The sequence below is a fragment of the Ovis aries genome, chromosome 4 (genome assembly GCF_016772045.2).
Source record: "Ovis aries strain OAR_USU_Benz2616 breed Rambouillet chromosome 4, ARS-UI_Ramb_v3.0, whole genome shotgun sequence".
In the NCBI taxonomy this organism is placed as follows: domain Eukaryota; kingdom Metazoa; phylum Chordata; class Mammalia; order Artiodactyla; family Bovidae; genus Ovis; species Ovis aries.
In genome coordinates, this window is record NC_056057.1 from 26,052,595 (window position 1) to 26,069,247 (window position 16,653).

At 37.5% G+C, this 16,653-nt stretch overlaps 1 protein-coding gene across 1 annotated transcript in view; it reads left to right on the plus strand.

Moving 5' to 3' along the window:
- Window positions 1–13,221, plus strand: part of LRRC72 (leucine rich repeat containing 72) — a 60,990-nt gene extending 47,769 nt beyond the window's left edge. The window contains exons 6-9 of the mRNA XM_060414530.1: window positions 5,296–5,385; window positions 6,656–6,808; window positions 11,685–11,712; window positions 12,768–13,221. Coding sequence (XP_060270513.1) covers window positions 5,296–5,385; window positions 6,656–6,808; window positions 11,685–11,712; window positions 12,768–12,933 — 437 coding nt within the window. The 3' untranslated portion in view covers window positions 12,934–13,221. The remainder of the gene's footprint in view (window positions 1–5,295; window positions 5,386–6,655; window positions 6,809–11,684; window positions 11,713–12,767) is intronic.
- The last annotated feature ends 3,432 nt before the right edge of the window (window positions 13,222–16,653 follow it).

Sequence of the window (16,653 nt, forward strand, 5' to 3'; positions counted from 1 at the left end):
TCCTTGCATCTCCTCATATCTAGAAAAGCCCTAAATTCCTTCATAGTGACATCAGGTCCTACAACAAACTTTTTGTAAAATGAATGCTTAATGGTATTGAACTCCCGCTTTACCAAGATCCTATATATTGACCTTCCCCTACTACCTCTTTGGAGCAGTCTCTCAGAGCTATCATCTGAGGTACTGCCTCCTGGGCTGCAGTCCTCATTTTGCCCCAAATAAAACTTAATTTGCAACTCTCAAGTTGTACATCTTTTCAGTCAACATGACCAAGGATTGACCCTATGGCCCCTGCATTGCAAAGCAAATTCTTAACCATTAGACCACCAGGGAATTCCCTCAATGGTTACTTTATCTGAGACCCTTAACCCTGAAATGCCGCTCAAGGTTAGGACTACTTCTCCCATAAAATGCAATACAGCAGTCCAATCTATTAAAAATCCAGCTGGATCTTTTATTGCTGTTTATCCTGAAAGAGCATCCCCCACTCTCTTAACCCCTGGTTTAGTTCAAGTTTGTCTTTCAAAAATCAGGTATCACTTCCGTACTCTGGACAAGCTGTGGCCCAGAGATTTTAGTTAAAATGAAATGGTAACAGCGGAGATTCTGATCTTGTAAGTAACCTTGAGCCAGAACCTCTGTCTAATTGTTGACAGCTAAGCTTCAAGTGGGCCTTAGAAAGCATCACTACCAACAAAGCTAGTGGAGGTGATGGAATTCCAGTTGAGCTGTTTCAAATCCTGAAAGATGATGCTGTGAAAGTGCTGCACTCAATATGCCAGCAAGTTTGGAAAATTCAGCAGTGGCCACAGGACTGGAAAAGGTCAGTTTTCATTTTAATTCCGAAGAAAGGCAATGCCAAAGAATGCTCAAACTACCACACAATTGCACTCATCTCACATGCTAGTAAAGTAATGCTCAAAATTCTCCAAGCCAGACTTCAGCAATACGTGAACTGTGAACTCCCTGATGTTCAAGCTGGTTTTAGGAAAGGCAGAGGAACCAGAGATCAAATTGCCAACATCCCCTGGATCATGGAAAAAGCAAGAGAGTTCCAGAAAAACATCTATTTCTGCTTTATTGGCTATGCCAAAGGCTTTGTGTGGATCACAATAAACTGTGGAAAATTCTGAAAGACATGGGAATACCATACCACCTGACCTGCCTCTTGAGAAATCTGTATGCAGGTCAGGAAGCAACAGTTAGAACTGGACATGAAACAATAGACTGGTTCCAAAGAGGAAAAGAAGTACGTCAGGCTGTATACTGTCACCCTGCTTATTTAACTTATATGCAGAGTACATCATGAGAAACTCTGGACTGGAAGAAACACAAGCTGGAATCAAGATTGCCAGGAGAAATATCAATAACCTCAGATATGCAGATGACACCACCCTTAAGGCAGAAAGTGAAGAGGAACTAAAAAGCCTCTTGATGAAAGTAAAGAGGAGAGCGAAAAAGTTGGCTTAAAGCTCAACATTCAGAAAATGAAGATCATGGCATCTAGTCCCATCACTTCATGGGAAATAGATGGGAAACAGTAGAAACAGTGTCAGACTTTATTTTTTGGGGCTTCAAAATCACTGCAGATGGTGATTGCAGCCATGAAATTAAAAGACGCTTACTCCTTGGAAGAAAAGTTATGACCAACCTAGATAGCATATTCAAAAGCAGAGACATTACTTAGCTGACTAAGGTCCATCTAGTCAAGGCTATGGTTTTTCCTGTGGTCATGTATGGATGTGAGAGTTGGACTATAAAGAAAGCTGAGTGCCAAAGAATTGATGCGTTTGAACTGTGGTGTTGAAGAAGACTCTTGAGAGTCCCTTGGACTGCAAGGAGATCCAAGCAGTCCATTCTGAAGGAGATCAACCCTGGGATTTCTTTTGGAAGGAATGATGCTAAAGCTGAAACTCCAGTACTTTGGCCACCTCATGTGAAGAGTTGACTCATTGGAAAAGACTCTGATGCTGGGAGAGATTGGGGGCAGGAGGAGAAGGGAACGACCCAGGATGAGATGGCTGGATGGCATCGCAGACTCAATGGACGTGAGTCTGAGTGAACTCCGGGAGATGGTGATGGACAGGGAGGCCTGGCGTGCTGCAATTCATGGGGTTGCAGAGTCAGACACGACTGAGCAACTGAACTGAACTGAACTGAACTGAAGCTTCCTTCCACAGGCTTCTCTGTACAGGCACAGATGGAACTGCTTTTAACTTCTCTGTATAATTTCCTCATCTATTAAAATGGACATGCTGATACATTATTAACTACATCAACTTTCTTCAAAGATGGTCTTAAAAATATTCAGGTTCATTTAAATGGGATTTTAAATTTTGCTTTAAAAGTTAATAAAAATTAACTGGTGCAATTATTTAGATAAATTTTTTTTTCTCTTCTGTTTCGATAAATAGCTTCACACATGTGACTCATGGAGCTCAAGCTTGTGCAGTAAAGTAGTAGAAACATTTTGATATATTATTGGGAGATGTAAATTGCTTAGACTCAGAATCCCAAATTAAGATAAGCAAGACAGTGCTGGCGCCATCAAGGTGTACTCTATAAGTAGCCTAGAGGAAAGGTGGATTAAATACTATTAACCTATTGAAAGTGAAAGTGTAAGCAATTTCACTTCATAGTTCCTGAAAGAATGTACCCATATATCATAGAAGGCTTTCAGAACTTTCAGACACAGGAAACTGATATCATATCTTAGAAACTTTATTTATGGTAATTTTAGTAGCATCAGTCCAAAACTCATAAATCCAAAATATTAAATGCTTGATAGTATGGAGGGGAAAAAAAGAATTAAAAATGGGATTGCTTCCTTCTAAAAGTTGAGTAAGGAAAAAAGTAAATAATAAAAACAGAATAACTTAAAATTATTTAATTCTATTTTTTAAAGTTAACTTAGAGACTAATAGCCCAGTTTTCTGACTTGCTATCATTAGATTTTATGATGAGATGAATGTTGAACCACACTAAGCGTGAGTTTTTAGTATTATGACACCTTTTTAATAAGTAATAATAGTAAATCCAAATTTGGTGATTTGTTTAGCAAAAGCCAGAAGTATTACAATACATAAAGAAGTTAGTTAACCAAGCACTAGGAAGAAAACCAAGAGAAGGAATTAAATAGTAATGTTCTCAGAGGGAAAACAGACTATGAAGGGTATCCTCAAAGTAAACGGCATTGTAAGATGCTTGTGTATTTTCCACTAACATCACATGCAAAAGCAGACTCTGCTCCTAGCTGCTACAGTGTAGGACAGGGTTATGAGGTGTCCGATGTGATTCTCCAAGACTAACCGCAGAGCAGCCTTATGCACAAAAGTGCATGTGAATTTTTCTTCCTCCTAAACTCTCATTAAAAACAACAGTGCTTTGCTTTTATATTCTTGAAGGTGATCGTTTTTCTTCTTTTTCTGGCTCAAACTACAATGCATGATCGCCGTGGATCTTTTTAAATCTGTCCTTATTACTGGTTTAATATACATCCGTTCTATTCCCCATCCTGTAGTTATAATTATTTTGTTACATTAAATTCCTTGTCTTTTAAGATTAAAATTCAAACCAGTTTTGTCACTTAAGAAATCTTGAAAAATATCCATTTTATTTTTCCTCTAGTTTCCCCCAATACATACACATTTCCTTTCTTTTAAATTTTCTTGTTGCCCCTGGCTCTACGTTTTCTTTTATGCCTTTCCTCTTATAACTTTTGTTTATTATGCACCAGGTGTCTTCCATTGCCTGCTTTAAGTCCCTCTAAAGCTCATGTTTTCCACAGGGAATAGCTATATATAACGATTTTATTAGCCGGAAAAGTTAGTGTTTATACAACAAGTATCAGAATGTTTTATTTCCTGCAGAAAAAAGCATGCAGATAATTAGCTTCTTCAGTTTTTATCTAAACAGTTTGTTTTTCAAGCATGCCCTCTGCCCCTGTCTTCTTTATGTTGCAAACTCTTCTTTATAAATATTAATCAGTTTTTTCTTGGGTTTCCAGTGCTTAGTACTTTCATGCTTTTATCAAACCTAGTATTCTATAAATAGTCAAATGCTACGCTGAATGTCCATTAAATGAGCCTCATTTTGTTGAGTGATATTTGTACAATAGCTGGAGCTCTTTCTGTTACTGCCATCTAGTGGTTCTCCTCACTAGGTAGATTTTCCAGAAATATTTTCTAGAAATTCCATGTAGGCAGAATCCAATAGCTAAAGATATCCAAGTGAAAATTTTAAAAGACTGTATTGAAATGACGCTGCTTAATATTATCTAAAGAAGGAGAGGGAAAATACTCTACCTTTTCTGTGGAAAATAAAATACAACTTCCAGTTGAAGATTTTTAAAACGTTGATGCATTTTTTTAAAATCTTCTGATGCCTAAGGGATGTCATGAGAGAAATGCCAGGAGTTCTTCTGCCTTAGCATGCCTCCCACCTCCAGCAACTGTAATAGCGAGCAAGCATGGCTCTGTAGGTATCCTAGCACCTCCACACAAGGAAATCCGAATCCCCTGTGCCTGGCCAGAGGTACGCGGGGTGCAAAACCAGCATCTGTTCACCTCTGCTCCTGCTGAGACCTGAAGCTGCTACTGGCTTTACATGTTCTGAACTGGGCACAATGGTGGGAAGCCAAGAAAGCAAACTCTATTCAAACGGTGTACCACATCTCAGCTCATCTCCTCACAGACCCCAATGTGACCTTTGAGAGGGGAAGAAGAGAACCAAATGAGCAAATCCTTTCATGAAGAGCAGCAGCAGGAACCTTCTTTTGTTGTTGCTCAGTTGCTCAGTCGTGTCCGACTCTGCAACACCATGGACTGCAGCACACCAGGCTTCCCTGTCCACCATCTCCCAGAGTTTGCTCAAACTCACGTCCATTGAGACAATGATGCCATTCAACTGTCTCATCCTCTGTTGTCCCCTTCTCCTCCTGCCTACAATCTTCCCAGAACCCTCTAGAGCTGATATTAAGTTTTTCCTTTACTGATTAATTTATGGGCATGTTAAAAAAATTTCCCATTTGTGGCAGATTTGGGTCACAGATACATCCTCAGCACCTAGCACAGTTCCTAAAAGATAGTAAGTATTCCAAAAATATCTGTTGAATGTATGAATTTAACAGATAGAAAAAGTAAGTCCTGCAATGAATAGGTAAGGTTTTGGTGAAACCAAAAGTCTGTGAAGCAGGGCTTCACATATGTTTTATATTAATCTTGCGATTTTCATATAATGTATTAAATGAAACTGGTTTCAAAATCTGACATCTTAATTTGGCTTCTTTCTTTGCAGCTCTCTACCAAAACCCTTTATGCCAGTATAACCTGTACCGTCTATATATAATCTACCACCTTCCAGGAGTCGAGTTGCTTGACCGAAATCGTAAGAACATTTCTTCTTGAAGAGAAATATTGGAGAGTCAGTCTTATAACTCAGTGGTTTAAAATGCTGATATCTTTGATCTTTGAAAATGACTGTCTTTGTAAATGAAAGGTTTTCAATTACTCATTTTTGAAATTTTTGCTGTATGAAATTTGCTCTAGTTTAGGAGCTTATCTGTTGACTACTTTATAGGAAAGACCATCTAACAGAGCCTGGAGAAAGGTCTCCTTTTGATTCTAGCTTTGTCAATAATACATGTTTTTCCTTATTCTTTTTTAAATTTTTAATTTTTTTTTGTTATGTATTGAATACTCATTCACTGACCCCCTGGCCCTCTTTTTTTATTTCAAAAGTGAGACAATTGGACTAAATCTCGTAAGGCTTAGCCTATTTAAATTCTAAAAGTCATATTCATATGCGAAATGAATCGCCAGTCCAGGTTCGATGCTTGGGGTTGGTGGACTGGGATGACCCAGAGGGATGGTATGGGGAGGGAGGTGGGAGAGGGGTTCAGGATGGGGAACACGTGTACACCCATGGCAGATTCCTGTTGATGTGTGGCAAAACCAACACAATATTGTAAAGTAATTAGCCTCCAATTAAAATAAATAAATTTATATTAAAAATAAATAAAAGTCATATTCTTTGAAGTTCTGCAAGTATATATGCATCTGTATACACTAAAACCTGTAATCAATCATAACCTCTTTGTGATATATTTTTAGACATTGCAGACAAACTAGTATGTCTGAGTTGTATAAGCCACAAAAAAAAATCAACCTCATTGCATTATATTTTACATTTTTTGAGGTCTGTTTTACCTATAAGTGCTATTTGCCTACCTACCTACTTACCTTTCCAGAGATGTGAACATTCTTAATCATTTGTAACTTCTTAATGAGAATCTTAGAATCATTTGTAACTTCTTAATGAGAATATATTAAAACCTTATGTTTATTCTTCTTTTTCCTCATAACCTTGAGAAAAAGAAGAGATGTAGCACAGCTGTAATTTCGATGATCCATGGTGATGCATTAGAATGTCTGGATGAGATATGATAGATCTGTGCCCTGTGACATGAGGGACATATATTGAGCTTGTAAGTTTAAGGAATTAGCTTGGTAAAGTTTTTACAAATTGATTATGACAGGATGTTCACATATAACGTAGTTAGGACAAATCCATTTTTGACAGAAATTCTATTTTTTGACTCACTCTGCATATCTATTTATAATGTTATGCAATAACATTACTTTTTTGCATTTGTCAGAAGTTACAGAAAAGGAAAGAAGGTCAATGATTACGCTTTTTAACCATAAAAAGGCTCATATTGTTCAATCAATAGCGTTCAGAGGAAAAGTAGATGCCTCATGGGATCCTCAATCACCATTTAAGCAAAAACCAGCGCAGAGAGTACCTTCAGGTATTTTGAAAAAAGAAAAAAAATGAAATTAAAACTCCACAAGCTTTTGGTTAATTTGATTATAATAACTTCAATTTACAGTAAGCTAAGCACTTACGTACTGAAATATTTTCTAATTTTATTAGCCTAATTAAGTATGCAACCTTCATCATCATTTGTGTATATTAAATTAAATAAGATCATGTGATCACAATTAGATAACACATTGAAGTCCACACCCCAGTATCTAGCACAGCATAAAGGGCTCAGTGAATAAGCTGCAATTGCTACTATTATCAATGACTCTGGACAATTTCATGAATTAAGGCTAGAAGTTTTTGATAACATAGAAAAATATTAAAAATAAATAAAGATCATTGCAATTACACCATCCAGAAATAAACATTGTCATTTGGTTGTACTCTCATACACTGTGATCATATGTGATCATATGTAAGTATGTAAGTATAACTTGAATATCTTCAGTAATGTATTCATTAGTTGGAACTTAATTTTCTTGTATGTAACAGAAATCCAACTACAGTGACTTAAGCAAATAGAGCTTTACTTCACTCACACAACAAAGAGTGTCCAAGGTTAGTATAAGGTTAAATGATGTTTTCGGTGTTTGAGAATACATCTATCTTTTGTTCTGTGATTCTTAATGTGCTTCATGGTTGCCAAGTGGTTATTGTACCATCAGGTGTCACATGGGGGGATGAAAAATGGTGCAAAGACAAAAAGCCTTTTCCTCATGACATTTTGCCAATGAGACAACATATATTTGAAAAATAACCAAATAGATTCTCTAGAAACAAAGGGAAAAAATATTAAATTGGAAAATAGTTTTGAAGAAATTACACAGAATGCAACATGGAAAAAGAAGCAGGTGATAAGGAGACATTTGGAAATAATGTTTACTTCCTATATAAATTTAGTAATAAATGTTGTAATCCCACAGGGAAAAATAGAGAAATTGGGCTGAAGGAAATGTTTGAAATGGTAATGGCTGGCAATTTTCCAAATTTGTTAAATGTTATAAATCCTTAGATTCACCAGACAAAATTAATTCAAAAACATAAAAGACATAAAACAGCAACAAATATCCACACCAAAGGCAAAATGAGGTTAAAATAGAGAATTGTAGATTACCTACAAAAGAATAATTTATAGATTTACAACACACTCCTCAACTGCAATTATGGAAATCAGAAGACAGTGATCTAATACTTTTAAAATGCTAAGGAAAATAAATAGTCAACCAAGAATTCTGCAACCAGCTAGATTATTATTCAAGAATGAGCAAGATTGTTAAAAAATGGCAAAATCAAGATGAAAAGTCAACTGTTTATCATGAAGTTTTTGCAACAGAAACGGTTGAAAAAATATTAAACACTTATACATGTCCATGTATATTCAACAATTAATATTCTATCATATTCACCATCATCTACGAGGCTTTACTTCTTATGTAAACTCAAAAATATCAAGTATTGATGAACCATTTAAATGCTTCAGTAGCAGACATAATGAAATTTCCTTCCTAAATAATTTGGCCTGTAAATTTAAAAAATAAGGACATTCTTCTATAAAGCTACAATGCCATAATCACACCTAAGAAAAACAACTTATTTATATTTAATTTTTGTATGTTATTTAATATATAATCCATATTCAAATTTCCCGCGTGTTCCAAGATGACTTCTACAACTGCTTTTCCAAACCAGAATCCAGTCAGGGCTCAAAATTATGTTTGGTTGTTGTGGTTCTTCATTGTTGTTTAGTCGATAAGTTGTGTCCAACTCTTTGTGACCCCATGGACTGCAGCATGCCATGGTTCCCTGTCCTTCACTTCTTCTGGAGTTTGCTTATTCTCATGTCCATTGAGTTGGTGATGCCATCCAACTATCTCAGTCTCTTTTAATTTAAAATAGCCTCCATTTCTTTCCCATGACTTTTTGAAGGGACCAGGCCAGTTACATTACAGAACGCCCTATTTGTATGATTGTTTCCACAGAGTATAATTTGACATATTCCTCAATCCCCTATATATCCCATAGAATAGGAGAAACACCTGGAGGACACGTTCTGGTAGTCCCCCGATCAGCAGCAGCAGCAGTTAGTAACTTGCTGCAGACGCACATACCCCAGAAGCTATGTTTTAACAGGCTTTTCAGGTGATTCTGATGCATACTCCCACTAGGAGAACAAGCAGTGTAGAGGCAAGAAACAAGTTTTAGGATCAGATTCTCCTGGATCTAAACACCAGTTCTGCTAGTAATCACATGTTTTGGGACATGACTTTGCTTCAGCCTCCTGATTTTTAAAATGGGGGTGATATCTTCTTTCGGCTGTCAGGACGCTTATTATGCAAACCATTGCAACACCTGATCTGACACAAAACAACTGCATGGTAAGTGGGACTGTTCTGTTGGTTGGTCACTTGGTTTTTCTTTTAGTTCATGTAAAAGCTAATACTCAAACTAAATGCTACTGGATTAGTGGGGGCAGGGGGATAAGCCATACTGTAGTAGAAAAGGAACCTCTGGATGGAAAATCCCCACTCTTAGAAACAACTAATGCACCTTAACAAGCAATATAAGGCCACCTCCATCTGTTTATCATGCCTAGAGTGTTTTCCAAGTGTGAGGAGGATAGCTGACTACTACCTTTAGAGCTTTACATTTCTTTCACATCAAATCTCCAAAAACAAAATTAGGGAAGAAAGGATAGAGTATTTCATTGCATTTGACATCTTTCTTCTTAATCCACATTCTTAATTCATAGATAGGTTGACTATAACCCTCCCCCAAATTGGCAGCATGACCCTAATTAATCTATCAATCTCCAATTCATTTTCCATAAACCAAACATTTATAATGAACTTAGTAGAACTCCCTATGTAAGCTCTTAAAATTGTGCCTTATAGTTTCATAGTTTCTATATTTGTTCTTACTGTGATGTGCACATTGAGGATGATAAATTCTTTCATTGGAAATAAACTACACTTGAAAATGTTTATAAAGCAGTTGTAACACCACATTTTGATTTTATTACTCTTCACCTTAAATTGAGAAAGAAATCAATTATATTCCAAATAGCTTGAGAAGCAAGGACAACTTGAAATTTCTTCAAATCCCAGGAATAAAATTAAAAAAACACAACTGGAAGAAATATTTGCAGTATATACAATAGACAAAAGTTAATGCCCATTATATCAAAGGATCCTATAAATCACTTTGAAAACTAGTGACAAAAGATGTGGAGATTTATAGAAGGAAATAAATGTGATGTCCAACAATCAGCTTCACTAGTGAGCAAGTAAGTGCAAATTAAAACAATGAGATGCCATTTTCATCCTGCAGTTAGGCAAACACTGGATAGGCTGGTAAAGTGGAGGAGAGACAAAAGCATAACTCATACATAATAAGTGGGAGTGTAAACTAGTTCAATTTTCTTGCAAGGTCATATGGCAATGTGACAGTACCCATGCACATACATACAGAATATGCAACCTAGTCAACACAGCAACTAAATTTGAAATCTCTCTACTACAGAAGTATCTGCACACACACAAACAGATATATGTATAAAGTGCTAATTGAAACTTTTTTTGTGTAATAGAAAAACAGTAGAAAGTCTAAATGGTCACTCATAGAGAGTTAACTTATGGCACATCCTTACAATACAGACTATTGGAATAAAGAATCATTCCATGATAAATCTTGAATACCAACAACAACAACAAATAACCGCATTTGGAGGAATATAATGCGTTTCCTTCTCTAGGGGATCTTCCCAACCCAGGGATCAAACCCAGGTCTCCTGCATTGCAGGCAGTTTCTTTATCAACTGAGTCACCAGAGAAGCCCAATATAATGCAGAATAATGACACAATGAGAATTGTCAGCAAATAAATATTTTTGTGTATGTATGTGAGTGGACATGTATACGCACACAGAAGGCTGGAAGCATATATACAAAACACTTACTAGTGATACTACTGATATGAGGAACTGGAAAGGTCAAAGGGGAATTTCACTTTTTACTGTTTTCTTGTTTATATTCATCATAAGCAAAATGTGAGCTTTTTGTAATTGAAAATGCAGACAGAGTCTGGGGAGATCAGCAAAGAAATGGAAGACTTGCACCAGCCACTTGTAATGGGAGTGATGCCATGAACCCCTCTCCTAAGGCAGAGTGTCCCTGCTGCCTGTGGGTTGGCAGGAGCTCAGACTGTGGGCTTTGCTGGTCCAACAGGTGTTGGTACATTCCATCACTAGCCTGGCACTGGGCCTCTGGAGAGGAATAAACAAAGCAATGACAGTCTCGAGAAGATACCATAGGAAATCCAAGCTTTGAGGACTAGCCTTTGAGCTCCAAAGCTAGGGAAGATGTAGATTCTTATGAACTAGGATTTGTTTATTCTGTTTCTTTGAAGTTAATGCCAAGAATCCAAGTGGCTTAAACTGCCCTAAATATTTTTTCCACATTTGGTCTATTAGTCCATTTACAGATGTATGTGTCTATCTGAAACAGAAAAAGGCTCTCTTTCTGCACATGAGACTCAGTATCTCAATTATAAAAATCCCCACATGGGTTCCAGTGATAACCAAATTGATAGAGCATTTTGTTCTCAGTTTTGAGGCAGGTATTGTAGTAAAGAATTTGCCTCAAGACATTAGACATTAGAAACACCTAAGGTTCTATATCTGAGAGAAATTTTCAGTTTGGGGTTAGGCATCATGGCAATTTTGATGAACTGAACTATTTATCTGAAAGACGGCTCAAAACCCAGAAACATATGCTCTCGACTTTTTCCATTATAGCATTATTTCATTGTTTTAAAATGCTGAATAAACAATTGAAAAATACTAATTTAGAATTTCTTTTTCAGACTTTGCATTTGCAAATAATGTAGACAAGTAAGTGATTTTTAAACTTTGCTTTTATTATCATGTTATTTCATAATTGTGGTGATTCCCTAAATTATTCCCATTTCCCCAAATGAATTTTAATGAGTTAAAAAATGACTAACTTTTTGATAGGAAAAATCACACTATCTTCCTGTGATGAATGATTTCAAGCTATGTATTTATATTTGATATATTTGAAAAGAAAGAAAGTCGCTCAGTCGTGTCCGACTCTGCGACCCCATGGACGCTAGGCTCCTCCGTCCATGGGATTTTCTAGACAAGAGTACTGGAGTGGGTTGCCATTTCCTTCTCCAGGGAACTTCCCGACCCAGGGATCGAACCCAGGTCTCCCACATTGTAGACAGACGCTTTACCGTCTAGGGTTTTTAATATTATTATTATAACCTAAAATAAATTAAGAGGTGGAGTGAGGTGGAGGGAGAAGTTAGGAAAAAAGTTAAACCTGATATTAAAAATGAAGGTCCTTACTTCCTTTTTACTTTTCCCCCAAGTATGTTCAGTGAGTGCAATTATTAATATTTTATACTCACTGGAATTTATATTTTTAAAAGATATAGTTCATAACAAAAAATCTTAATTTATGAATATTGATAAATTTTTAAAATCATCATTCTTTTCATTTTGCACTAAGGAATTTTTTCTTTGGATTCAGTCTTGAAAAATATTATCTCCCAGCACTTTTTATAAAATGTAGCATAATGCAGAGAAATAATAACTTTTCAATAAAATGTATATAAGATACTAATACATATCATAGCTATAAATATTTTAATCATTTCATTTAACCACTGAGTTTAAATGTGAATGCAAGAATAGTCACATTTATACCAACATCTATGATAGCTGATCCCAAATATGTCCATTGTATTTTTAAAATATACAATAAAAACAGTGTTACTTGTCCTGAAAGGCATTTGTCAGTAGGGCTCTGAAGTTATTTTTCAGTGGTACTATACTACAGATAACAGAAAAATATGGCGCTGATGCCTTTAAATTAAATATGTGTTTTGGTCTAATTGATTTTGTAATTGCCATTTTTGCAGAACTATGTTTGACGACCCAGAAGATGCTGTTTTTGTAAGGTCCATGAAGCGATCAGCAATGGCTATAACCTCTCTGAACTGGGACACAGTGCCAACACGAGAGGAAAAATACCTTGAAGAGAAAGACACAGGACCTGCCCAAATGCTTACAATCACACTGAGATAGCCCCTGGGGTTTCTAGAAATCTTAGTAGCTTTCAGTTATATATTAAACTTTTCTGTGATTAGCATATTCTTTATTTACTGTGGTGTTATTTGAAACATTAGGATGTAAACAAACACCAAGGAAAAATAATTCTTACATTTTCTCTTAAGTTTCTTTTGAAGTTAAACATGGATATAGAAATATACGCAAATTTAACAAATTTTCAAAAAAATTGAACACATACATGTAAGTATAATCCTAGATCAAGAAATAGAACATTACCAGTATTCTAGAAACCTCCTCATTCCTGTTACCCAATGACCAGTTACTACATCATCCTGATTTCTAAACCATGTATTGTGTTTCTAAACATATACATTAGATATTAATATACATTAATATGGTTTCTAAATCATATATTAATGTTCATTTCTAAATCATATATTAATGTTCAAAAACATTAACATATGGTTTAGAAAACATATTAATGTTTTTGAAAGGCATATAAATGGAATCATAGAAGCTGAATTATTTTTCCTGGCTTCTTTTATTTAACATTGTAAAATGGACCCATGTTGTTGTCAGTAGCAATAATTCTGTCGTGCTCATTGATATATATAGTATTCCATTGTATGACGATGACACAAGGTATGACTTTCACTCTCACCTTTGGAGGCATTTATCAGTTCTGGGTGTGAGCTTATGATCTGTGGTTGGCCTATCCAGAAGCACTCTGTAAGAGGGAAGCAAAAACAGAAAACTTTTCAGCAGTTGCCTGGTGCTGCGACATAAAACTGGACATGTAAGGTAACTCAAAATATATTGCTGATCTTCTCCAGCTAAGCTCAAGAGCTAGATAAAAGCTTATAAAAAGCAGAGCAACATGTCCCCTTATCTGATGGTGCCTAGACATTATCACACTGTACCACAGACACACTGTAGAAGTGGGGCTGAAATCAAAAGCAAGAGATGAAAACCCGAGCGGGTGTAGTGAACAGTTGCCAAGAATCTGTGACCTCCTTTTACCTCTGGGCACATAGGATTCTGTGCACAGCTAGAATCTGCAGTCTGGTATCGTGGCTGGTAGAAGGTTACAGCTGAGGCAAAGAAAAAGAGAGTTTCATGAATGGCTGATATAAAGGCAAAAATGACGGCATGTGGCTTCCAAGAGTACTTCACAGAAATAATCAAAATGATCTCTTCCTCTCTCCTTCTCACTTAACCCGCAGGAAGACAGCTGTCATGTCATGACACTTACGCAGTCCTCTGGAGAGACCGATGTGGTAAAGAACTGAGACCTACTTCCAGAAGAAAGTAAGGAACTAAGTCCTCTGCTGACAACTATGTGAGTTACAGTTCTTCCTCCAGACCCAGTTAATCACCTTGCAAGTGGGTCTTCCAGATCCAATTTAAAAGCCTCAGAGGACTGCAACTCTGGTTGAAAGCTTCATAACACCCCCCTGAGAAACCCCAAGCCAGAACCACACCATCAAGCTGCTTCTATCTTTGGCCTGCAGGAACTTCATGAGATAATGCTTACTGAAGCTTCAAGCTGATAAACTTTGGGATAATTTGCTATATAGTAATAGATAATTAATACAATGTGTGTGTGTGTGTGTGTGTGTGTGCTCAATCGCTCTAATATCTGACTTTTTCCTTATGGACTGTAGCCTGCCAAGCTCCTCTGTCCAAGATATTTTCCAAGCAAGAATACTGGAGTGAGTTGCCATACCCTCCTCCAGGAGATCTTCCCAACACAGGGACTGAAACTGCATCTCCTGACTCTCTTGCATTCACAAGGTGGATTCTTTACCACTGAGTCACCTGGGAAGCCCCAGTAACACAATAACCCAGCCTAATCCATAATTTTAGTATTTGTTGTAAGTAATGATATCTTCAGAGAGGCAATGGCACTCAACTCTAGTACTTTTGCCTGAAAAATCCTATGGATGGAGGAGCCTGGTGGGCTGCAGTCCATGGGGTCGCTAAGACTCCGACACGACTGAGCGACTTCACTTTCACCTTTCCCTTTCATGCATTGGAGAAGGAAATGGCAACCCACGCCAGTATTCTTGCCTGGAGAATCCCAGGGACAGGGGAGCCTGGTGGGCTGCCGTCTATGGGGTCGCACAGAGTCAGACACGACTGAAGTAACTTAGCAGCAGCAGCAGCAGCAGCAGCAATGATATCTTGTAAAGCCTCTGGCAAGCTGAGAGGGCTTACAGTGCAGTCTTCAAGGGTCACAGCATCAGCAGCAGAGAGCTACTCGCTGATCAGTTCGAGGAATGCTACTGCATTCATTCTAGAACTGGGAGCCTGAGCTGAACTCATCAGGAACAGAATACCATGAGACCCAAAAACCAATTACGTCAGTTGGGCAGAGCAACAGTCTATTTCAGGATGGAAATGGTGTATTTTGGCTCAGATTTAAGATGGCTCATAAACTACACAAGCAGTATTACTTTTTAATTCAGTTGAGTTCAGTTCAGTCACTCAGTCATGTCCAACTCCTTGCAATCCCATGAATCGCAGCACGCCAGGCCTCCCTGTCCATCACCAACTCCCGGGGTTCACTCAAACTCACGTCCATCGAGTCAGTGATGCCATCCAGCCATCTCATCCTCTGTTGTCCCCTTCTCCTACTGCCCCCAATCCCTCCCAGCATCAGAGTCTTTTCCAGTGAGTCAACACTTGGCATGAGGTGGCCAAAGTACTGGAGTTTCAGCGTCAGCATCATTCCCTCCAAAGAAATCCCAGGGCTGATCTCCTTCAGAATGGACTGGTTGGATCTCCTTGCAGTCCAAGGGACTCTCAAGAGTCTTCTCCAACACCACAGTTCAAAAGCGTCAATTCTTAAAGATGGAGAAGCTCTATACAGTCAACAAAAACAAGACCAGGAGCTGACTGTGGCTCAGATCATGGACTTCTTATTGCCAAATTCAGATTTAAATTGAAGAAAGTAGGGAAAACCACTAGACCATTCAGGTATGACCTAAATCAAATCCCTTATGATTATACAGTGGAAGGGAAAAATAGATTTAAGGGCCTAGATCTGATAGATAGAGTGCCTGATGAATGATGGATGGAGGTTCGTGACATTGTACAGGAGACAGGGATCAAGACCATCTCCATGGAAAAGAAATGCAAAAAAGCAAAATGGCTGTCTGGGGGGCCATACAAAGAGCTGTGAAAAGAAGAGAGGTGAAAAGCAAAGGAGGAAAGGAAAGATACAAGTATCTGAATGCAGAGTTCCAAAGAATAGCAAGAAGAGATAAGAAAGCCTTCCTCAGCGATCAATGCAAAGAAATAGAGGAAAACAATAGAGTGGGAAAGACTGGAGATCTCTTCAAGAAAATGAGAGATACCAAGGGAACATTTCATGCAAAGATGGGCTCGATAAAGGACAGAAATGGTATGGACCTAACAGAAGTAGAAGATATTAAGAAGAGGTGGCAAGAATACACAGAAGAACAATACAAAAAAGATCTTCACGACCAAGATAATCACGATGGTGTGATCACTCACCTAGAGCCAGACATCCTGGAATGGGAAGTCAAGTGGGCATTCAAAAGCATCACTAGGAAGAAAGCTAGTGGAGCTGATGGAATTCCAGCTGAGCTATTTCAGATCCTGAAAGATGATGCTGTGAAAGTGCTGCACTCATTATGCCAGAAAATTTGGAGGACTCAGCAGTGGCCACAGGACTGGAAAAGGTCAGTTTTCATTCCAATCCCAAAGAAA